The following is a 25,254-nucleotide window of genomic DNA, read 5'->3' as shown; positions in this document are numbered from 1 at the left end:
CGATTCTGCCTCTTAGCAATGCTGGTTTACACAGAGTGAACTACTGTCACAACAGGCACGAATATTTACTGCATTCAGTGGACAATTACAACCACGACTAAACTACTCTGAAGAGAATATAGTATTGATATACATACACTCTTGTCTTCAGGGCAGATCGGAAGTCCACTTGTTCCACAACTTCTTCTAAAGGAAACAAAAAAATACTGTCAGTTTCAACAGATATTTCTGTAGAAAAGTTTTGCAAATTTTTTCCTTCATACATATTTTAAATGACTTCTAAATCACAGAGCTGATTTTAATATCCTCTGACAATCATTTTTATCAGCATTCAGTTTTCACTGACATGAATGTGACAGGAGTGAAAGACACTCATTTTATGTATTTGTGAAAGTCTTCTTTTTACCTATGTTCTAGCCATAAGAGACTGTTCAGAAGCACGTACAATGTGAATGCCACCCCACCCCCAAAAACAATTATGTACAAAGCAAGTGACCCCCCTGCATACCATGTACAAAATTGATGACACCTACCTCCCCAGAACAAAATGGGTGGCCCCACCTAAAATCCTTCTCCTCCCCCTCCCTCCCCACAGCCATGAATTATGAATGATCCCTTAGAGGACATCAAGAACATATCATGAGCACAAGTTATTAAATCAGTGTCAAGTTGCGAGGGCGGTGGGGTAGCCTAATGGTTAAAGCATTGGCTCGTCACGCCGAAGACCCGGGTTCGAATCCCCACATGGGTACAATGTGTGAAGCCCATTTCTGGTGTCCCCCGCCGTGATGTTGCTGGAATATTGCTAAAAGCGGAGTAAAACCAAACTCAGTCAGTCAGTCAAGTAGCGAAGATACCAGATATCCATGTGAAGGCATCCGTGAAGACATACCTCTGACAACAAGAGACACTTTCACTGAGGCTTCACCATGTTCGTTAGTGGCGATGACTTCATAATTCCCAGCGTCTTCGGGAGTGGCTTGGTCAATCTCCAGACTCACGTGATACATGTGCACATCTTTGTTGATTTTCACATGATGACGATCGGTAGGTTCGATCTTCACACCATCACGTTGCCACACGATCTCAGGTTCAGGAAGGGCCACAACTCTTCCCTCGAAGACGACATTGGTTTTCTCGTCCACGTTCTGGAACTTGGGTTTCTGCTGGAAGGTGGGTGCGATTCCCTCAACCTTCTCAACTGTCTCTTCAACAGTTTCCTCGACGGTTTCTTCAACTGTTTATAAACCATTAAGTAATGATTAGTTATGAAATGCAGATTTCCATGATACACTGCAATATGTTATCAGTTACAATTCGACATTCATTGCGACTCTACTCATCATGCAAAACACCATGCAGGAAAAAACATGTTGACGTTGGCTCTTTGGAGTTTAGTTTATACTAAACATAAAAGTTAAAAATCATGAATATCTTTCATTTTTTTGGTGGTGAAGACAAAAATGTTCATGATCCTCAACTTGTTTTGTTCGATATGGACAAAATTTCTGTTATTTGCACAATGAAAAAATGACCACTTACACATGCAGACTCTCATTACAATTCTATTGAGGAAAATCAATTCCTGTTTCCAGTATATAAGACAGACTAAGTTTATATCTCTACAGGAGAATATAAATAAATTAAATATAAATCAAACATTTTTGTTACTTTTATTATTATATGTCTAATATTTATTGTTATATGTTTTATCCAATTACCTGTATTTTATTCTATCAAACATTACATCGTTATTATTCTCAAGTTCACATTCTTTAATCCTTTCTCCTGCTACATAGCCTCTACCTTGGAAAGAAACATGACCTTTCCAAACATACATTAAACCCCCAAAAAGGCTAAAAAAATAATTTTTCTTGGGCATTAACTCTTCACCTGGAATCCTGAATGTCAATCATTTTATTGTGAGAGAGAGAGTTTTTATTCAGTAAAGGGGCCACAGGCCCATTATACATCAGGTGTACAGAACATACAATTATTAGAGCACCGTACAACATCATGAGAGCTGCACAATTATACATTTGTGGGTACGAAGGCTGAAAGAAATTTATTTCGTTTTTTCATGGCAAAAAATAGATATTTTGCAAGACAATTTATAATATAAGTATTCTTTGATGTAAACAACTGGGCTAATTTCACTTCAGATGGATATATGTGATAATATGTAGGGAGGATATCATTTCTTAATTTCTCATTTTATTAGTAATACAGATATTACAATATTTTAGCATTTTCATCATGATAATAGTACAGTAAGTAGATTCTGTTATCAGTAAGATGTCATGCTTGTGCCCATTTGTATTTGTTGGTATTTTTGGTTTGAACAAAATGAAACTCTTCACTTTCAAGAAAAATATGACAGAAAAAAGCTTTTTGTGCAGCCTAATTATTCCAGAAAAACCTGTCTAAAACCAAAACAACAGTTCTTTTCTATGTAAATATTATTAAATTTTCACCTTCTACATGGAGCTGGGCAGAAGTGGAAGCAGTGCCGTGGGCATTTTCTGCAATAACTTCATAAACACCAGCATCTTCTGGGAATATCTCAGGAATATACAGCATGCAAAGATCATCATTGTAAGTAATCTGGAACTCGTCGGAGGACACAATGATCTGCCCATCTCTAAACCAGTTAATGTTGGGAGGAGACATGCAGGAGACACGACACACAAGACGGGCAGAGCTGCCGTCCTTCACAGACATGTTCTCCAAGAACTGGGAGAACTCAGGGTATTCCTTCTCCTGGGAAGCTTCTGAAAGGTAATCAAGCCCACATGCTTTGTGAGTTAGTGAGTGAATGTTGTTTGACCTATTGTCAGCAATTTTACAGTTATATCATTCAGATGGTCAAACCAGTGGTTGATAGCATGAGTGAGTGAGTGAGTATAGTTTTATGCCGTTTTTAGCAATATTCCACAATATCATGGCGGGAACACCAGAAATGGGCTTCATACATTGTATCCATGTGGGGAATTGAACCCAGGTTGTCAGCATGATGAGTGAACGCTTCAACCACTAGGCTTTCCCACCACTCCTTTGATAGTATGACGAGACTGAGGGATGGGGGTCAGAGATATAAAACATCCATGCCCGAGAATAGATCTTGAATATATGCAGAAACAGATGGATTATGGATTTAACATAAATACCTACACTAGGGTGCTCATAGTCCAAGACTTGGGAGACTGTCTCTGAACCTGCTGTGTGTTTGCAACATGTTGAACATGTCAGCCATTGCCAGCAGCCGTTATTGGTGATACCACACTGCAAGCACCTAGTTTCGTCTCTGAATGTTTCCTCAGCAAACAAACTACATGCAAACTAAGCATTGACTATCACCCATTCATAATAATGACTACCAGCAAAACAGTTCCTGGTACAAACTGACTGAGTAGCAATATTCCAGCAACATCACGGAGGGGACACCAGAAATGGGCTTCACACATTGTAGCCATGTGGGGATTCAACCCAGGTCAACTTTAACCACTAGGCTACCCTACCGCCCCTTTCCTGGTACAAAGCTGAGGGAGATCCTTTATACAAGATCCTTTCAGTCCAGGTATTGCTACAATGCAGCAAACCATGGTTGTATTGAAGTCCAAAGGACAACTAATTTTAGGGTGTTTTCATAACCACGGTTCATTGTACAAATACCGACTATAACAGCAAAGGGCTGGGACCAACAAACCGTTGTGAATTCTGTCAGTTCATTCTGAGCATGTTTGTTATAAACATAGTTTACTGGGTTTGAATCTAATCCAAGTGAAACTGAAGAGAATCTCCACAAACCTGCTAAAGATAGTTGTACAGTTTCTTCGATTTCTTTCCTTTCTTCATCAGATACAACTTCCTTCTCTTCTTCTAAAACAACAAAACAATTGTTCAGATTGAGGTCAATAGTAAAGAGAACAAAATGAAACTTTTATCAGTATATGCGATTTTGAGCTTAAGTCAGTGTGTGAGTTTGATGTAAGCACAAAGTAATGCGAATCCGCCACATTGGTCAAACCAATGAGAAGGTATTTTACTGACATCTCTACCCCTTCTCTACCCATTATGTCAGATTTTTCATTACAATTTCAGGTAGTTCTTATGTTCAAATTTAAACCCAATAGACCCAGTGACTGCAGTTTGTATGGCATGCAATAAAACGAGTGCAATAAGTCATGGGAAGAAAGTGCATGTTGTATAAAATGGTCAGCTGAATATTCTTCAAGTGTGTCAAGATGGTATCAGTGAGCCTAGAGTGGACATAAATTATTTTGAGTGCATCGGTGTTCACTCCATAAGCTACCGGTCATTGTTACAGAGACCAGCAGGTTATAGCAATATTCCAGCAATCTCATAGAAGGGAGCAGAGAGATGTGGAACAGGCTTTCGCCATGACAAGACAAAAATTTCAGCACATTGCTAACTTCATTTTTACAACCCAACACCCCATTGTTACAATCCTATGCTCTATTGTTACAATCCACACCCCATTGTTACAATCCTATGCTCTATTGTTACAACCCAGCACTCCATTGTTACAATCCTATGCTTTATTGTTACTATCCTACAATCCTGTTGTCACAACTGTGGTGATGAATACATCCCTGGTTGGTTGTTTATCGCCCGCACTCAGCAATATTCCAGCTATATGGCGGTGGTCTGTAAATAATCAAGTCTGGGCCAGACAATCCAGTGATCAACAGCATAAGCATCAATCTACTCAATTGGGAAACGATGACATGTGTCAACCAAGTCAGCGAGCCTGACCACCTGATCCCGAAAGTCGCTTTTTACGACAAGCATGGGTTGCTGAAGATCAATTCTTCACAGGTTAATACATTCCTGAACCTACCTGCAGTAAGTCTCTCTTTTTCAGAAAGCACTTCCTCCTCTGAGGGTGCTTTGTCAACAGGACCTGGAGGTAGGAATGTAATACTATTAGGACCACTCAGACACTGACACAAGCATAAATCTCTAAATATATACTAGAATTAATTCTATTTATTACCAATTACAAAATTTTATAAATTAAATAATATTCTAACTTCCATATTTATGATCAAATTCTTGTTAAGATTTATATATACAGGAAAATTAATGGATAACTATTTCAAATGTTAAAATGCATCACTACTATTTAAAAAAAGTAATTATGAATCATGTTGCAACTGTAAAAAAAACTGTAAAGTCATTAGGGACACAGGAGGGGTTTCTAGGGTTCATACATCAAGTGTCACAGGAAGAATACATCTATACAGTGCTCACTGTACAACATATACATTAACATGAACATGGTATGTATATAAATATATAGAGTTACATAGAGAGTGTAGATATATATCTCACAATACTAAAAGCGATGAGCTATATAAATAGAAGGACTAAACATGGGTTGCACATTACAAAACACATGGAAACACACATGTGTATGTGAATCTGACGTAAAACAATGAATTGTAATTATGTTTTTTTCTAAAAGCAGTTGAAAATCACACATGCAATTTCTGTCATGTACTTGCCAGCATATATCTTCTTATAACCTTTCTTATAGTATTCTTGAACTTGGTGACAAGTGTAGTATGTTTTTTTCAATTCAGTGGGCCAACAAGTTGAATTTTATCTTGACAAGTTTCGAAGCATTCATATTCTCAACATAAATCTTAAAACTAAATGAACAAAAAGTTTTAAAAAGTAAAACTAAAGACAAAATTAGAAAATAATGCTCAAAATAACAATTGTCAAAATTTATGTTTACACAGAGACCAAACGGTAAGATTCTTTGACAATCAGTATTTTAAAGCACCATGAGAAAGTATCAGTGCAGAAGAGTTCCAAAATAAAAACAATTAATCAAGGAAGTTAAACAGATTACCTGCACTGAACGTTACCATCATGGAAAAATGCAAGGTAATTCAAATATATTTGTTTCAGTCTTAAAAAACTATTTAACAAAGAAACAGTTTATTCTTTCTCCATGATGATATCAACTAAAACTGTCTAACTTTCTAATCATGCAGAACAAAATGTACAGAGATTAGTTCAACAAACTGACAAAAATATTTTACATTTTTCAATATGAAATGAACAAAATACACACAGACATGCCAAAAAGAATTTCAACATAAAAAAACAAAGTCCATATCAAATTATAAACATACTGGAACTAAATATATATTAACATCACCAAAAACAACTGAATTAACAAGATGATCAGTTGTGATAAATAACTTAAATGTAAGCTTAAATGTTAGACTGCAGATTCTATTTGTTATATTCTAGAAAAATGAAAATAATCCTGTGAAGAATATGATCAGTCAAACAGAGTACAACTCAGCCAAGTAGCTCAGAACATTCATCAACTCAGCCAATGAGCACATTTTATACAATTTCTACCTTCTTCATCATCGTGGGGGGCCATCTTTACTTCCTCAGTATCTATTGAAATATCCTGAGTACCTGAGAGCTTTTCGACAGGAGTTACATGATCTAACTGATCAAGGTCAGTAATTTCAGAAGGAAGAGCTGCAGATTTGTCAGGCTCCTGGGCCACATCTTCATCTGACCATTCAGATAATTCATCATCGGTGATGTCAGATTCATCAGACAGAGCAATAAGTTTCTCTTCATCTTTAATAATAAGCTTTTCTGAAATACCAACTGTTTCTTCTTCATCTGAAACATCGAAGTCTGTAAGTTCCTTCACAGCAGTTATTTCAGTTGTAACTTCTGTCTCTGCAATTTCTTTTTCAGGAGATTCTTCAATTATCAATTCTGACCCAACCTCCTCCCTTTCAGGAGCTTCCTCAACAATTACTTCAGCCTCAACCTCTTCCTGTTCTGGTTTTTCCTCAAGAATCACTTCTGCTTCCACTTCTTCCTCTTTTGGAATAATGACAAGTTCTTCCTTGTGCTTTTCAACACCTTCCTCGGGTATATCTTCTGTGATTTCCTCAAGGACAATTTCTTTAGTCTCAACCTCCTCCTTTTCAGGTGCTTCTTCAATGGTAACTTCAGCTTCAACCTCCTCCGTAGGAACTTCCTCAAGAGTTACTTCTGCCTCAACCTCCTCCTTTTCAGGAGCTTCCTCAATAGTTACTTCTGCCTCAACCTCTTCCTGTTCTGGTTTTTCCTCAAGAATCACTTCTGCTTCCACTTCTTCCTCCTTTGGAGCTTCTGTGATTTCTTTTGTCACTTCAATAGTTTCTCTGAAAACAGTTTCAGTGATGTCTTCTGGTGCTGTCACTTCAACTTCAGTGATAACAGGTTCAGTCTTGGGAGCTATGACAATCTCTTCCTTGTGTTTCTCAACATCCTCCTCAGGAATTTCCTCTGTTATTTCTTCAGTTGTCACTTCACTGACTTCAGTAGTTGTTTCCTCAACTTCAGTGACAACAGGTTCGGCTTTGGGAGTAATGACAATTTCTTCCTTGTATTTCTCAACACCTTCCTCGGGTACTTCCTCAGTTATTTCCTCGGATATTACCTCACTGACTTCAGTGGTTGTTTCCTCAACTTCAGTGACAACAGGTTCAACTTCAGTAATGACAACAGGTCTTCCTTTTGCTTTTCAATGACATATCTTCTTCCTTGTCAAGCTTTTTCAACACCTCCTCCTCAGGTATATCTTCTGTGATTTCAGCTTCAACCTCCTCCGTGGAATTTCAAGAGTTAGTTCTGCCTCAACCTCCTCCTTTTCAGGAGCTTCCTCAATAGTTACTTCTGCCTCAACCTCTTCCTCTTCAGGTGCTTCTTCAATGGTAACTTCAGCTTCAACCTCCTCCGTAGGAACTTCCTCAAGAGTTACTTCTGCCTCAACCTCCTCCTTTTCAGGAGCTTCCTCAATAGTTACTTCTGCCTCAACCTCTTCCTGTTCTGGTTTTTCCTCAAGAATCACTTCTGCTTCCACTTCTTCCTCCTTTGGAGCTTCCGTGATTTCTTTTGTCACTTCAATAGTTTCTCTGAAAACAGTTTCAGTGATGTCTTCTGGTGCTGTCACTTCAACTTCAGTGATAACAGGTTCAGTCTTGGGAGCTATGACAATCTCTTCCTTGTGTTTCTCAACATCCTCCTCAGGAATTTCCTCTGTTATTTCTTCAGTTGTCACTTCACTGACTTCAGTAGTTGTTTCCTCAACTTCAGTGACAACAGGTTCGGCTTTGGGAGTAATGACAATTTCTTCCTTGTATTTCTCAACACCTTCCTCGGGTACTTCCTCAGTTATTTCCTCGGATATTACCTCACTGACTTCAGTGGTTGTTTCCTCAACTTCAGTGACAACAGGTTCAGTTTTGGGAGTAATGACAAGTTCTTCCTTGTGCTTTTCAACACCTTCCTCGGGTATATCTTCTGTGATTTCCTCAAGGACAATTTCTTTAGTCTCAACCTCCTCCTTTTCAGGTGCTTCTTCAATGGTAACTTCAGCTTCAACCTCCTCCGTAGGAACTTCCTCAAGAGTTACTTCTGCCTCAACCTCCTCCTTTTCAGGAGCTTCCTCAATAGTTACTTCTGCCTCAACCTCTTCCTGTTCTGGTTTTTCCTCAAGAATCACTTCTGCTTCCACTTCTTCCTCCTTTGGAGCTTCCGTGATTTCTTTTGTCACTTCAATAGTTTCTCTGAAAACAGTTTCAGTGATGTCTTCTGGTGCTGTCACTTCAACTTCAGTGATAACAGGTTCAGTCTTGGGAGCTATGACAATCTCTTCCTTGTGTTTCTCAACATCCTCCTCAGGAATTTCCTCTGTTATTTCTTCAGTTGTCACTTCACTGACTTCAGTAGTTGTTTCCTCAACTTCAGTGACAACAGGTTCGGCTTTGGGAGTAATGACAATTTCTTCCTTGTATTTCTCAACACCTTCCTCGGGTATTTCCTCAGTTATTTCCTCGGATATTACCTCACTGACTTCAGTGGTTGTTTCCTCAACTTCAGTGACAACAGGTTCAGTTTTGGGAGTAATGACAAGTTCTTCCTTGTGCTTTTCAACACCTTCCTCGGGTATATCTTCTGTGATTTCCTCAAGGACAATTTCTTTAGTCTCAACCTCCTCCTTTTCAGGTGCTTCTTCAATGGTAACTTCAGCTTCAACCTCCTCCGTAGGAACTTCCTCAAGAGTTACTTCTGCCTCAACCTCCTCCTTTTCAGGAGCTTCCTCAATAGTTACTTCTGCCTCAACCTCTTCCTGTTCTGGTTTTTCCTCAAGAATCACTTCTGCTTCCACTTCTTCCTCCTTTGGAGCTTCCGTGATTTCTTTTGTCACTTCAATAGTTTCTCTGAAAACAGTTTCAGTGATGTCTTCTGGTGCTGTCACTTCAACTTCAGTGATAACAGGTTCAGTCTTGGGAGCTATGACAATCTCTTCCTTGTGTTTCTCAACATCCTCCTCAGGAATTTCCTCTGTTATTTCTTCAGTTGTCACTTCACTGACTTCAGTAGTTGTTTCCTCAACTTCAGTGACAACAGGTTCGGCTTTGGGAGTAATGACAATTTCTTCCTTGTATTTCTCAACACCTTCCTCGGGTATTTCCTCAGTTATTTCCTCGGATATTACCTCACTGACTTCAGTGGTTGTTTCCTCAACTTCAGTGACAACAGGTTCAGTTTTGGGAGTAATGACAAGTTCTTCCTTGTGCTTTTCAACACCTTCCTCGGGTATATCTTCTGTGATTTCCTCAAGGACAATTTCTTTAGTCTCAACCTCCTCCTTTTCAGGTGCTTCTTCAATGGTAACTTCAGCTTCAACCTCCTCCGTAGGAACTTCCTCAACCTCAACCTCTCCTTTTCGGGCTTCTTTTCTCAATAGTTGCTTCTGTTACTTCTGCCTCAACCTCCTCCTTTTCAGGAGCTTCCTCAATAGTTACTTCTGCCTCAACCTCTTCCTGTTCTGGTTTTTCCTCAAGAATCACTTCTGCTTCCACTTCTTCCTCCTTTGGAGCTTCCGTGATTTCTTTTGTCACTTCAATAGTTTCTCTGAAAACAGTTTCAGTGATGTCTTCTGGTGCTGTCACTTCAACTTCAGTGATAACAGGTTCAGTCTTGGGAGCTATGACAATCTCTTCCTTGTATTTCTCAACTTCCTTCCTCCGGTATTTCATCAGTTGTCACTTCACTCACTTCAGTAGTTCTTTCCTCAACTTCAGTCACATCAGGTTGAGGTTGGAGAGAAATTACTATTTCTTCCTTGTGTTTCTCAACACCCTCTTCCAGTATTTCCTCTGTTATTTCCTCAGTTGTCACTTCACTCACTTCAGTGGTTGTTTCTTCAACTTCAGTGACATCTGGTTGAGGTTGGAGAGAAATTACTATCTCTTCCTTGTGTTTTTCTACACCCTCCTCTGGCACTTCCTCTGTTATTTCCTCAATTGACACTTCACTCATTTCAGTTGTTGTTTTCTCAACTTCAGTGACATCGGGTTGAGGTTGGAGAGAAATTACTATTTCTTCCTTGTGTTTTTCAACACCCTCTTCCAGTATTTCCTCTGTTATTTCCTCAATTGACACTTCACTCACTTCAGTTGTTGTTTCCTCAACTTCAGTGACATCGGGTTGAGGTTGGAGAGAAATTACTATTTCTTCCTTGTGTTTTTCAACACCCTCCTCGGGTATTTCTTCCGTGAGTTCTTCAACAGTCACTTCACTCACTTCTGTGGTTGTTTCAGGTTCAGTAACATCAGGTTGAGGTTGGAGAGAAATTACTATTTCTTCCTTGTGTTTTTCAACACCCTCCTCGGGTATTTCTTCTGTGAGTTCTTCAACAGTCACTTCACTCACTTCAGGGTTGTTTCCTCAGGTTCAGTAACATCAGGTTGAGGTTTGAGGGAAATGACTATTTCTTCCTTGTGTTTCTCAACATCCTCCTCAGGTATTTCTTCAGTTATTTCCTCAGTTGGAATATCTTCCTTAACAATTTCCTGTGGAACTTCCACATCCTCTGTCGGCTCTTCTCTCAGTTCTTTGGTCACTTCAATGGTCTCTCTGAACACTGTTTCTGTGATGTCTTCAGGAGCTGTCACTTCAACTTCAGTGACATCTGGTTTAGGTTGGAGAGAAATTACTATCTCTTCCTTGTGTTTTTCTACACCCTCCTCTAGCACTTCCTCTGTTATTTCCTCAATTGACACTTCACTCACTTCAGTTGTTGTTTCCTCAACTTCAGTGACATCAGGTTGAGGTTGGAGTGAAATTATTATTTCTTCCTTGTGTTTTTCAACACCCTCCTCAGGTATTTCCTCTCTTATTTCCACAGTTGTCACTTCACTCACTTCAGTTGTTGTTTCTTCCTCTTCAGTGACATCTGGTTGAGGTTGGAGAGAAATTACTATTTCTTCCTTGTGTTTTTCAACACCCTCCTCTGGCACTTCCTCTGTTATTTCCTCAATTGACACTTCACTCACTTCAGTTGTTGTTTCCTCAACTTCAGTGACATCGGGTTGAGGTTGGAGAGAAATTACTATTTCTTCCTTGTGTTTCTCAACATCCTCCTCAGGTATTTCTTTCGTGAGTTCTTCAACAGTCACTTCACTCACGTCTGTGGTTTCAGGTTCAGTAACATCAGGTTGAGGTTTGAGAGAAATGACTATCTCTTCCTTGTGTTTTTCAACACCCTCCTCTGGCACTTCCTCTGTTATTTCCTCAATTGACACTTCACTCACTTCAGTTGTTGTTTCCTCAACTTCAGTGACATCGGGTTGAGGTTTGAGGGAAATTACTATTTCTTCCTTGTGTTTTTCAACATCCTCCTCGGGTATTTCTTCTGTGAGTTCTTCAACAGTCACTTCACTCACTTCAGGGGTTGTTTCAGGTTCAGTAACATCAGGTTGAGGTTTGAGGGAAATGACTATTTCTTCCTTGTGTTTCTCAACATCCTCCTCAGGTATTTCTTCAGTTATTTCCTCAGTTGGAATATCTTCCTTAACAATTTCCTGTGGAACTTCCACATCCTCTGTTGTCTCTTCTCTCAGTTCTTTGGTCACTTCAATGGTCTCTCTGAACACTGTTTCTGTGATGTCTTCAGGAGCTGTCACTTCAACTTCAGTGACATCTGGTTTAGGTTGGAGAGAAATTACTATCTCTTCCTTGTGTTTTTCAACACCCTCTTCCGGGAGTTCCTCTGTTATTTGCTCAGTTGGCACTTCACTCACTTCAGTTGTTGTTTCCTCAACTTCAGTGACATCGGGTTGAGGTTGGAGAGAAATTACTATTTCTTCCTTGTGTTTTTCAACATCCTCCTCGGGTATTTCTTCTGTGAGTTCTTCAACAGTCACTTCACTCACTTCAGGGGTTGTTTCAGGTTCAGTAACATCAGGTTGAGGTTTGAGGGAAATGACTATTTCTTCCTTGTGTTTTTCAACATCCTCCTCAGGTATTTCTTCAGTTATTTCCTCAGTTGGAATATCTTCCTTAACAATTTCCTGTGGAACTTCCACATCCTCTGTTGTCTCTTCTCTCAGTTCTTTGGTCACTTCAATGGTCTCTCTGAACACTGTTTCTGTGATGTCTTCAGGAGCTGTCACTTCAACTTCAGTGACATCTGGTTTAGGTTGGAGAGAAATTACTATCTCTTCCTTGTGTTTTTCAACACCCTCTTCCGGGAGTTCCTCTGTTATTTCCTCAGTTGGCACTTCACTCACTTCAGTTGTTGTTTCTTCATCTCCAGTGACATCAGGTTGAGGTTGGAGAGAAATTACTATTTCTTCCTTGTGTTTTTCAACATCCTCCTCGGGTATTTCTTCTGTGAGTTCTTCAACAGTCACTTCACTCACTTCAGGGGTTGTTTCAGGTTCAGTAACATCAGGTTGAGGTTGGAGAGAAATGACTATTTCTTCCTTGTGTTTTTCAACATCCTCCTCGGGTATTTCTTCTGTGAGTTCTTCAACAGTCACTTCACTCACTTCACTTCAGGTGTTGTTCTCAGGTTCAGTAACATCAGGTTGAGGTTTGAGAGAAATGACTATTTCTTCCTTGTGTTTCTCAACATCCTCCTCTTTGGTATTTCAATCTGTTAGTTCTTCAACAGTCACTTCCTGTGGACTCACTTCAGGGGTTGTTTCAGGTTCAGTAACATCAGGTTGAGGTTGGAGAGAAATTACTATCTCTTCCTTGTGTTTTTCAACACCCTCCTCTGGTATTTCCTCTGTTATTTCCTTCAACAGTCACTTCACTCACTTCAGTTGTTGTTTCCTCAACTTCAGTGACATCAGGTTGAGGCTGGAGAGAAATTACTATTTCTTCCTTGTGTTTTCAACATCCTCCTCGGGTATTTCTTCCTGTGAGTTCTTCAACAGTCACTTCACTCACTTCAGGGGTTGTTTCAGGTTCAGTAACATCAGGTTGAGGTTTGAGGGAAATGACTATTTCTTCCTTGTGTTTCTCAACATCCTCCTCAGGTATTTCTTCAGTTATTTCCTCAGTTGGAATATCTTCCTTAACAATTTCCTGTGGAACTTCCACATCCTCTGTTGTCTCTTCTCTCAGTTCTTTGGTCACTTCAATGGTCTCTCTAAACACTGTTTCTGTGATGTCTTCAGGAGCTGTCACTTCAACTTCAGTGACATCTGGTTTAGGTTGGAGAGAAATTACTATCTCTTCCTTGTGTTTTTCAACACCCTCCTCTGGCACTTCCTCTGTTATTTCCTCAATTGACACTTCACTCACTTCAGTTGTTGTTTCCTCAACTTCAGTGACATCTGGTTGAGGTTGGAGAGAAATTACTATTTCTTCCTTGTGTTTTTCAACACCCTCCTCAGGTATTTCTTCTGTTATTTCCTCAACAGTTACTTCACTCACTTCAGTTGTTGTTTCAGGTTCTATTTCTTCCTTGTGTTTTTCAACACCCTCCTCAGGTATTTCTTCTGTGAGTTCTTCAACAGTCACTTCACTCACTTCAGGGGTCTTTTCAGGTTCAGTAACATCAGGTTGAGGTTTGAGGGAAATGACTATTTCTTCCTTGTGTTTCTCAACATCCTCCTCAGGTATTTCTTCAGTTATTTCCTCAGTTGGAATATCTTCCGTAACAATTTCCTGTGGAACTTCCACATCCTCTGTTGTCTCTTCTCTCAGTTCTTTGGTCACTTCAATGGTCTCTCTGAACACTGTTTCTGTGATGTCTTCAGGAGCTGTCACTTCAACTTCAGTGACATCTGGTTTAGGTTGGAGAGAAATTACTATCTCTTCCTTGTGTTTTTCTACACCCTCCTCTGGCACTTCCTCTGTTATTTCCTCAATTGACACTTCACTCACTTCAGTTGTTGTTTCCTCAACTTCAGTGACATCGGGTTGAGGTTGGAGAGAAATTACTATTTCTTCCTTGTGTTTTTCAACACCCTCCTCGGGTATTTCTTCTGTGAGTTCTTCAACAGTCACTTCACTCACTTCAGGGGTCTTTTCAGGTTCAGTAACATCAGGTTGAGGTTTGAGGGAAATGACTATTTCTTCCTTGTGTTTCTCAACATCCTCCTCAGGTATTTCTTCAGTTATTTCCTCAGTTGGAATATCTTCCTTAACAATTTCCTGTGGAACTTCCACATCCTCTGTCGGCTCTTCTCTCAGTTCTTTGGTCACTTCAATGGTCTCTCTGAACACTGTTTCTGTGATGTCTTCAGGAGCTGTCACTTCAACTTCAGTGACATCTGGTTTAGGTTGGAGAGAAATTACTATCTCTTCCTTGTGTTTTTCAACACCCTCTTCCGGGAGTTCCTCTGTTATTTCCTCAGTTGGCACTTCACTCACTTCAGTTGTTGTTTCTTCATCTCCAGTGACATCAGGTTGAGGTTGGAGAGAAATTACTATTTCTTCCTTGTGTTTTTCAACATCCTCCTCGGGTATTTCTTCCGTGAGTTCTTCAACAGTCACTTCACTCACTTCAGGGGTTGTTTCAGGTTCAGTAACATCAGGTTGAGGTTGGAGAGAAATGACTATTTCTTCCTTGTGTTTTTCAACATCCTCCTCGGGTATTTCTTCTGTGAGTTCTTCAACAGTCACTTCACTCACTTCAGGGGTTGTTTCAGGTTCAGTAACATCAGGTTGAGGTTTGAGGGAAATGACTATTTCTTCCTTGTGTTTCTCAACATCCTCCTCAGGTATTTCTTCAGTTATTTCCTCAGTTGGAATATCTTCCTTAACAATTTCCTGTGGAACTTCCACATCCTCTGTTGTCTCTTCTCTCAGTTCTTTGGTCACTTCAATGGTCTCTCTGAACACTGTTTCTGTGATGTCTTCAGGAGCTGTCACTTCAACTTCAGTGACATCTGGTTTAGGTTGGAGAGAAATTACTATCTCTTCCTTGTGTTTTTCTACACCCTCCTCTGGCACTTCCTCTGTTATTTCCTCAATTGACACTTCACTCACTTCAGTTGTTGTTTCCTCAACTTCAGTGACATCGGGTTGAGGTTGGAGAGAAATTACTATTTCTTCCTTGTGTTTTTCAACACCCTCCTCGGGTATTTCTTCTGTGAGTTCTTCAACAGTCACTTCACTCACTTCAGGGGTTGTTTCAGGTTCAGTAACATCAGGTTGAGGTTTGAGGGAAATGACTATTTCTTCCTTGTGTTTCTCAACATCCTCCTCAGGTATTTCTTCAGTTATTTCCTCAGTTGGAATATCTTCCTTAACAATTTCCTGTGGAACTTCCACATCCTCTGTCGGCTCTTCTCTCAGTTCTTTGGTCACTTCAATGGTCTCTCTGAACACTGTTTCTGTGATGTCTTCAGGAGCTGTCACTTCAACTTCAGTGACATCTGGTTTAGGTTGGAGAGAAATTACTATCTCTTCCTTGTGTTTTTCTACACCCTCCTCTGGCACTTCCTCTGTTATTTCCTCAATTGACACTTCACTCACATCAGTTGTTGTTTCCTCAACTTCAGTGACATCTGGTTTAGGTTGGAGAGAAATTACTATCTCTTCCTTGTGTTTTTCAACACCCTCCTCTGGTATTTCCTCTGTTATTTCCTCAATTGACACTTCACTCACTTCAGTTGTTGTTTCCTCAACTTCAGTGACATCGGGTTGAGGTTGGAGAGAAATTACTATCTCTTCCTTGTGTTTTTCAACACCCTCTTCTGGTATTTCCTCTGTTATTTCCTCAATTGACACTTCACTCACTTCAGTTGTTGTTTCCTCAACTTCAGTGACATCTGGTTGAGGTTGGAGAGAAATTACTATTTCTTCCTTGTGTTTTTCAACATCCTCCTCGGGTATTTCTTCCGTGAGTTCTTCAACAGTCACTTCACTCACTTCAGGGGTTGTTTCAGGTTCAGTAACATCAGGTTGAGGTTGGAGAGAAATTACTATTTCTTCCTTGTGTTTTTCAACACCCTCCTCGGGTATTTCTTCTGTGAGTTCTTCAACAGTCACTTCACTCACTTCAGGGGTCTTTTCAGGTTCAGTAACATCAGGTTGAGGTTTGAGGGAAATGACTATTTCTTCCTTGTGTTTCTCAACATCCTCCTCAGGTATTTCTTCAGTTATTTCCTCAGTTGGAATATCTTCCTTAACAATTTCCTGTGGAACTTCCACATCCTCTGTTGTCTCTTCTCTCAGTTCTTTGGTCACTTCAATGGTCTCTCTGAACACTGTTTCTGTGATGTCTTCAGGAGCTGTCACTTCAACTTCAGTGACATCTGGTTTAGGTTGGAGAGAAATTACTATCTCTTCCTTGTGTTTTTCTACACCCTCCTCTGGCACTTCCTCTGTTATTTCCTCAATTGACACTTCACTCACATCAGTTGTTGTTTCCTCAACTTCAGTGACATCTGGTTGAGGTTGGAGAGAAATTACTATTTCTTCCTTGTGTTTTTCAACACCCTCTTCTGGTATTTCCTCAATTCCTCTGTTATTGTTTCCTCAACTTCAGTGACATCTTCTATTTCTTCCTTGTGTTTTCAACACCCTCCTCGGTATTTCTTTGTTTCTTCAACAGTCACTTCACTCACTTCAGGGGTCTTTTCAGGTTCAGTAACATCAGGTTGAGGTTGGAGAGAAATTACTATCTCTTCCTTGTGTTTTTCAACACCCTCCTCTGGCACTTCCTCTGTTATTTCCTCAATTGACACTTCACTCACTTCAGTTGTTGTTTCCTCAACTTCAGTGACATCGGGTTGAGGTTGGAGAGAAATTACTATCTCTTCCATGTGTTTTTCAACACCCTCTTCTGGTATTTCCTCTGTTATTTCCTCAATTGACACTTCACTCACTTCAGTTGTTGTTTCCTCAACTTCAGTGACATCGGGTTGAGGTTGGAGAGAAATTACTATTTCTTCCTTGTGTTTCTCAACATCCTCCTCCGGTATTTCTTCCGTGAGTTCTTCAACAGTCACTTCACTCACGTCTGTGGTTTCAGGTTCAGTAACATCAGGTTGAGGTTTGAGAGAAATTACTATTTCTTCCTTGTGTTTTTCAACATCCTCCTCGGGTATTTCTTCCGTGAGTTCATCAACAGTCACTTCACTCACTTCAGGGGTTGTTTCAGGTTCAGTAACATCAGGTTGAGGTTTGAGGGAAATTACTATTTCTTCCTTGTGTTTCTCAACACCCTCCTCAGGTATTTCCTCTCTTATTTCCACAGTTGTCACTTCACTCACTTCAGTTGTTGTTTCTTCATCTTCAGTGACATCAGGTTGAGGTTGGAGAGAAATTACTATTTCTTCCTTGTGTTTTTCAACACCCTCCTCAGGTATTTCCTCTCTTATTTCCACAGTTGTCACTTCACTCACTTCAGTTGTTGTTTCTTCATCTTCAGTGACATCCGGTTGAGGTTGGAGAGAAATTACTATTTCTTCCTTGTGTTTTTCAACACCCTCCTCTGGCACTTCCTCTGTTATTTCCTCAATTGACACTACACTCACTTCAGTTGTTGTTTCCTCAACTTCAGTGACATCGGGTTGAGGTTGGAGAGAAATTACTATTTCTTCCTTGTGTTTTTCAACACCCTCTTCCGGTAGTTCCTCTGTTATTTCCTCAGTTGGCACTTCACTCACTTCAGTTGTTGTTTCTTCATCTTCAGTGACATCAGGTTGAGGTTTGAGAGAAATTACTATTTCTTCCTTGTGTTTTTCAACATCCTCCTCGGGTATTTCTTCTGTGAGTTCTTCAACAGTCACTTCACTCACTTCAGGGGTTGTTTCAGGTTCAGTAACATCAGGTTGAGGTTTGAGGGAAATGACTATTTCTTCCTTGTGTTTCTCAACATCCTCCTCAGGTATTTCTTCAGTTATTTCCTCAGTTGGAATACTTTCCTTAACAATTTCCTGTGGAACTTCCACATCCTCTGTTGTCTCTTCTCTCATTTCTTTTGTCACTTCAATGGTCTCTCTGAACACTGTTTCTGTGATGTCTTCAGGAGCTGTCACTTCAGCTTCAGTGACATCGGGTTGAGGTTGGAGAGAAATTACTATCTCTTCCTTGTGTTTTTCAACATCCTCCTCAGGTATTTCCTCTCTTATTTCCACAGTTGTCACTTCACTCACTTCAGTTGTTGTTTCTTCATCTTCAGTGACATCAGGTTGAGGTTGGAGAGAAATTACTATTTCTTCCTTGTGTTTTTCAACACCCTCCTCAGGTATTTCCTCTCTTATTTCCACAGTTGTCACTTCACTCACTTCAGTTGTTGTTTCTTCATCTTCAGTGACATCCGGTTGAGGTTGGAGAGAAATTACTATTTTTTCCTTGTGTTTTTCAACACCCTCCTCGGGTATTTCTTCCGTGAGTTCTTCAACTGTCACTTCACTCACTTCTGTGGTTGTTTCAGGTTCAGTAACATCAGGTTGAGGTTTGAGGGAAATGACTATTTCTTCCTTGTGTTTCTCAACATCCTCCTCAGGTATTTCTTCTGTGATTTCTTGAGGTTTCACCTTCTCAACTTCAGATGTTTCAGGAACTATTTCCTCAGTGTCTGACTCCTGCAGCTCTTCCTCAATATGACCTACTTTATCTAGAACTGTTTCAACTTCAACAGGTTTATCTACAGGATATTCAATTTCTGGGGATATCTGGTCCTCGTCAGGAGCCTCCATTCTTCGGTCTGATGGGCAGAAGTATATTGACCAATTCAATAATTCCTGCAGTCCACATTCACTGTTTTTTTATGAATACATCATCGATTGTTGACATCATACAACACTCCTCAATCAAATTGACGTATATAGGATTATTATGGATATGTGCAAGTGTTAAGTTCATTCTATCATTTAAGATCCTTTCTGACTCAAGATTGTGCTTCCCTGATGGATCATCAAAGTCCAACTCAGTATCAATTGTGATGCTGTGCACATGGTATTTACATTGTTCATTAACTGAAAACATCTCTTGTATAATACTGGCATGAAATGAAATGATGAGTACTCATGGAGTTATGTGCAAACTGTGATAGAGGCCTTTATCAGTTTGCGTACCGTCATGCATTTCACGGTTGCTCTTGCTCTTTCAGACTTGCATGCATCAGAAGAAAATGCTGTGGTGAGGGTGAATCTCACACCCAAAGTGATGCAAAGTTAACTCGCCGTAAAATCAATCCTTGCGTTGACAAAGCACATGCTTGTTTGCATTTTGCAAGAAACTCTGGTATTAGTGATGCCATGAAATCAGCAAATGTTAGTTTTATTCCTTAAGACAATCTCACTTTACTAAGAATGACCTGTCTAGAAAATTAAAATAAAGACATATATGTTATGAAAAATCTAAAGTAATAAAAAAGTGCAGTGAATCAATCTAATAACTTCTACACAAACAAAATATACATAATTCTATGGAAAATGTTACTTTTACAACAATGATGATGTTTCTTAGATGTCGAGAACACATGTACACTGAACAAGGATTTCCTTATTGTGTTTCTTTAATTTGAAAAGGGTATGTTTAGTGAATGCAAAACAAAGCTGTTAGGTCCTGAACGTCTTTGTTAAAGTTTGCCAATATTTAGTAGCCCATCTATCCTGCTTGGATAAACAGATAATACTGTTATGTTGATGTCAATGATGATCAATGCACGCCATACTGATGAAAGTGGAAAGCAAACTTGTTTGTAACAAGTGTATAATGTTATGTTTCATAGAAAGAACACAGAATAAAACATTCAACAGATAGCAACAACAGAAATAACAGCAGTAACATCAATAGCAGTGGTAACAATAGCATGTACATAGTTATCAACAATGAAAAACAGGTGTCAGTTTTCAAATAATATGACACTCTGAGAAGTTTATATAGCTGGGTAGTATGAACAAGTCAAGTTGTTTACCTGTTTAATAAATATCACAAGCATATGAAGTAAGAAATATACAGGGATGATTGTTGCATATGTCCAAAAATGACTTGTTGGAGAAAAAGTTCAAATAAATTAAAAATATACAGAATATTTAAAACATTTTCTCATTCAGTGAATTTCAGGAAAGCTCTTTTTTCTCATTCAGTGAATTTCAGGAAGGCTCAGCTGTTTATGATCAGATCTGATTATGTCTTTAGACCAATGTATTTTACTTGTTAAGTGTCACATTATTGAAAGCTGTATGTCTCAATGCTATGATTCACATTACCAAGCCAACAGTCTGGCTAACAGCTTTTTATTAACTTTAATCTGAAGTTTTTCTTGGACGAAAAAGCAACAATGTCTCGTATTGAATTTTCCACATTTTCAAAAGCTGTGCAATTTGAACCACAACATTTCACAGCAGGCTGAACGCCAGTTTAAGCTGTGTTTACTGTTCACAAGAAAGTAGAACATGCAATAAAGTTTCATAAATAAATTGTAATGTTTAACCTGACTCATAGAGAAATGTCCATAACAGACATACGTGAGGTGAACAGTAAACACGAGCATTCAACAAACAGAACATCAATATTCCTTCATATTTACTCATAAACCATATTTCTATAATAATGAGCACTGTACTGTCAAATACTGGTCTGGAAGGTGTGCAGGGACTGGGTGCATTTGCTGGGCACCATTCACTCTTGGTGTTCAAGGATCTCAACTCATTCTCATGGGTATTCAATAGGTTTCTTCAACACTCTAGGACAGGGAACAATCTGTTGGATATCTCCTGGGGCATTATGTTTTCAATAATAAGGCTCTTTAAACATTCTTGGAAAGGGCACAATCTGTGTGGGTTCTTCAGGGTCTACATACACAATCACTAGGAAAGGTATCACTCTATGAAGAGTTAACATTTCTATATGTTTGTTAAGATGATCATGGGTTTAGCATTGGGTAATTGTGCGAATATACGGGACTATGTGCATATATTACAAGATTTTAAATGAAATCATTTTATGACTTCTTGTATAGGAGAAAACATCTTAATTCCATATTTCTCATCTACTAAAATTTCATTTGTCATGAACTATTAATGACAAAGATATATATTTAAAGACTAGATAAGCATAAATGCTAATTTTAATAAGAGAAGAAGAAATTTCTACTACTGAAGGCAAAATGATGTTTGAAGAAATATTTTGAAGTGATTGGAAGCTACTGTAAACAAAACACCAGTCTGAAATGATCAATCCTGTTAAAGTTTCTCACAGACATACAGCTAAATACTGTTGTTTCCAAGTTGAAGGGATTATGTAAATACTTATCTGAGACTTGACACAACAACAAAATGATGAAGGACTGCATTGGGATAAAAATTTCTCTTCAAGACAAACAAAGCTTTGACACAAGTTTGACTGTATTTCGAAAAGAATCTAAACAGCCTTTCGACATAACTTCAAAATGGTGTTTTGATTTTTGTGCAGAAGAGAAGGCAGGCATGCATACTCTGGCAAAGTTAGTGTGCTTAGGTAAGTAGCCACAGTCTCCAAACTGTATTTCAGTTTGCTGTACAGTTCATGTACAAATGATCGAGCCAGTTTGGCAAAACAAATGATTTTGAAAGCATTTAAAATTTGCCAAACCAGCCAGCTTATTGTAGGAGGAAAATCATTTATGTTTACTATGATAATGAATCTCATTAACATACATCAGGTGCTGACAATCTAATCAGGGCCCCTTTCCTCAAAGCGACTGTAGTGCTATGATAGTGGTCCAGGACCATACTGGTTTTCCAATCAGTTATAGACTTCTCAGGATCTTCAGGAGTAGCCTGTTATCTGTAACTGGCCATAATTTAATGCAAAATGGAACTGCATGAATTGGATTTTTGAAATGTAATAGTGTGTGTAATAAAATTTGCATAACTGAAACATCAGTGAGGAGAACCATCAGTGGCAATGGTGATAAGATATGGTTCTATGGATGATATGATCTTTTGGGTAAAAGTATGCTGAAGGAAAGCAAGAAAGCAAAATCCAACCTTGAATGTAGAGGTCTGCTTTGGTTGTGGCTGTTCCAAGGATATTGACAGCGCTGCATTCATACTCTCCCTCGTCCTCAGGGTAGGTCTCGGTGATGGTGAGACTGCATACGCCATCGTCTTTCTGGACGATGTGAAAATCTGGTGAGTCCTCAATGACCTCACCATCAATACGCCAAGTAACTTCTGGCACTGGGATGCCAGTTACTTTGCACTCGAAAGTAGCTGGTTGTCCTTCGAGTATTTCTACATTGGACAATGCTTGTGTGAACTGAGGTGCTTCTTGTAGGATCTCGGGGACCTCTTCCCTCTGCACCTCCTGGAGAAGGACCTCCGGTTGGACTGGAGCCTCTTCCTCCTCTACCACCACTGCTTCGGGTGTGGTGTGAACTGGAATTTCTTCAGCTTCTGGCAGCTGCAGTTGTTCCTCTACATCAAAGGCGTCAACCACAGTTGTTGATTCCTCGGGAATTTCTTCTTCCTTCTCAACTTCCAGTGGGATAGAGACTTCAGTGACTTCACTCACCGGAGTGACTTCCTCTATAGAGGGAAGAGACACTTCTTCTTGTATGACTTCCTCAGAAACAGTTTGCACCGTTTCCTGGACGACAAATTCATGTGAAACTACCTCCGTCTCAGGTTTAGTTGTTTCATCTCCAGTGGTCTCAATAGTAACAATTTCAGACCTCTCTGGAGCTTCTGTTACTGTAGGAGCAACTTCCAGACCCTCCACTATTTCAGTATCAACTTGTGTGATGACAGTGGATGTTTCTTCCGATTCGGGCAATTCTGTTTTAAAGCAAAAAGCTGATTCAAATCTAAGAAAGCAAAAAGCAGAACCTGACAATATCCACACCAAAGATTTAAGAAAATTCAGGAAAGTTCAAGATCACCAAAAATTTAAATGATTCTGCCTCGCAAAAGTATAAAGAATATAGATAGATGCATAATTTAAGTGCAAGAATAGGAAATATACAATCCAGACCATAAAAGAAAACTTCACAATATGCCAAGAATTTTTTAAAAATTATGCGATAACATTTCTAAATAATCATAATGCTTACAATTAATTTTTAGCATTTCTGAAATCCATTGACAAAGAAGAATATCAAGTACTTGTTGTTCATTCATCCATCACACATCCAATCACACAAACAACAACGATACTTCCGATGAGGTTCATGAATCAGCAGTCGATCCTCTGGGAGGAACCAATCACGGGGTACTACTCTGGTCTCGCAGGTCAGTGGTGATGACAGATGTATGGGTTCGTGTAGGTGGAGGTGAGTGAGTGAATGAATGAGTGATTTGGGTTTTACACAGAATGAACAATATTCAAACAATATCATGGCAGAGGACACCAGAAATGGGCTTCACACATTGTACCCATTTGAGGAATCGAACTCTCTGGCATGATCAGCAAATGCTTTAACAACTGGTCTACCCCATCGTCCCAGGTGAAGGTGGCATCTGTATTATGTAACCAGTCATGTCTCCCTTGTGTGGAGAATGCATGGTGTGAATGTAAACATATATTATCGACACACGTTATCAAAGACCCATTGCTGCTTTGTGTTCGACAGCAGTAACAGGAAAATCTCCCTTTCTATCATCAGTTATCCATCCTATTCTTCTGTAACCACTAGTGCCCCAACAGGTCAGATCCATACATGATACACAGCTATGTCTCAGCTAAGCACTTTACATACTGTAAAAAGATAAACCTGGATGCCACTTCACAAAGTGATCACCAAACTTTGACTGCCCTATTGACTGCTCTAACTAAGAAATCTAACACTAGTGTGCTATATGTTGGATCTGAACACGAAGAATCCCCTGGTCATGATACACTTTGATGCGGCACTGTATACGACTCCCACTCCCTGGTAGGAGGTCCTTTTGGACATGCTAATGCCATCACAACATCTAACTGTAACAGCTTCAAATGAAAAGTTATTTTTTGCATATTTGTCAGTCATGGATAAGTGCTTAAACTTTTCTGTATGGACACAAAAATATTTAAAAAGAAAACTGTTTCGAGAATGTCGTTGTTATGGCATTAGAAAATCCTTTGAGGAGTGCAGGTGTGTCTGTCCTGTAGGTACGCTGTGATATTTCAGCCTCTAACCATATTTCCATTTCCATATTGTAAGTGATGCAAAGCTCTGTGAAGTACTAGCCATCATCAAAATACACTCTCACTTCAACATCTCAATCTAATGAACACTGAAGAAATATAGCCATCTGGCAACTCCTCAGAATCAAAAGCTGGCTTCATAAAAGAATTTCTTTCCGAAAAATCCAATTTTGAGAAACCAAGTTGATCGTCTTGTGATATTTGATGATGGCCAGAGGCAAAGCAACAAGAACATCAAAACTAGCAAAGAAACATTTGTAGCTTTTTGATAGGATGAACATAAATATCTATTTTTGCCATTTCATAGTTTCTTTTCGAATATTAATGAAATTTACAAAAAAGAAAGATCCGTTGATGAGGTAAATTTAACAAACAGTAACAAAGAGATGCTCAAAACTATTTTTAAACATAACATTTTGGTTCACTGTTTGATGTTCTTGTTTACCACCGATGTCCTTCCTTTGATTGAAGAGTACTGACAGCCACTGCATCAGCAGCATCAAACTTTCAGCATCCTGCTTCGGATGTGTCAGGTCATTCCTGAGTGCCATTATCTCCAGTTTTGCTAGGATGCATGCTGGGAGTGGTCATGTGATCAGGGGGGAGATGGCGAATGAGCAGACCAAGCAAGTATGAATCTAGAATATAAATCTAATGAGAGGCAAACAGAAGAAAATCAGATGAGTGATGGGGGAGACAAGGTACTTGAGTATGGGAAAATAAACAGGTTCTGTGAACACATGTAGGTATATGCTAATTGATTAAGGTTTTTGGCAAATGAATTCCAGACATGTAGGTACAGGTGTGACTCTTTGCACCACTTGACCA

General features: G+C 39.3%; 1 protein-coding gene across 1 annotated transcript; it reads right to left on the bottom strand.

Moving 5' to 3' along the window:
- Nucleotides 1-97: 97 nt before the first annotated feature.
- LOC124264123 (titin-like) lies at nucleotides 98-24,977 on the bottom strand. Its single transcript, XM_046698843.1, is given in 14 exon segments — nucleotides 98-186; nucleotides 893-1,237; nucleotides 2,475-2,771; nucleotides 3,808-3,879; nucleotides 4,862-4,924; nucleotides 6,403-7,521; nucleotides 7,615-9,787; nucleotides 9,819-10,070; nucleotides 10,072-10,763; nucleotides 10,799-12,892; nucleotides 13,248-16,751; nucleotides 16,886-19,018; nucleotides 22,290-23,078; nucleotides 24,872-24,977. Coding segments are annotated over 14 exon segments (13,728 nt in total).
- Nucleotides 24,978-25,254: the final 277 nt, after the last annotated feature.

Source organism: Haliotis rubra, unplaced genomic scaffold (genome assembly GCF_003918875.1).
Source record: "Haliotis rubra isolate DU_JTF1 unplaced genomic scaffold, ASM391887v1 Scf91, whole genome shotgun sequence".
NCBI classification, from domain to species: domain Eukaryota; kingdom Metazoa; phylum Mollusca; class Gastropoda; order Lepetellida; family Haliotidae; genus Haliotis; species Haliotis rubra.
This window is presented reverse-complemented; position numbering and strand designations above follow the sequence as displayed.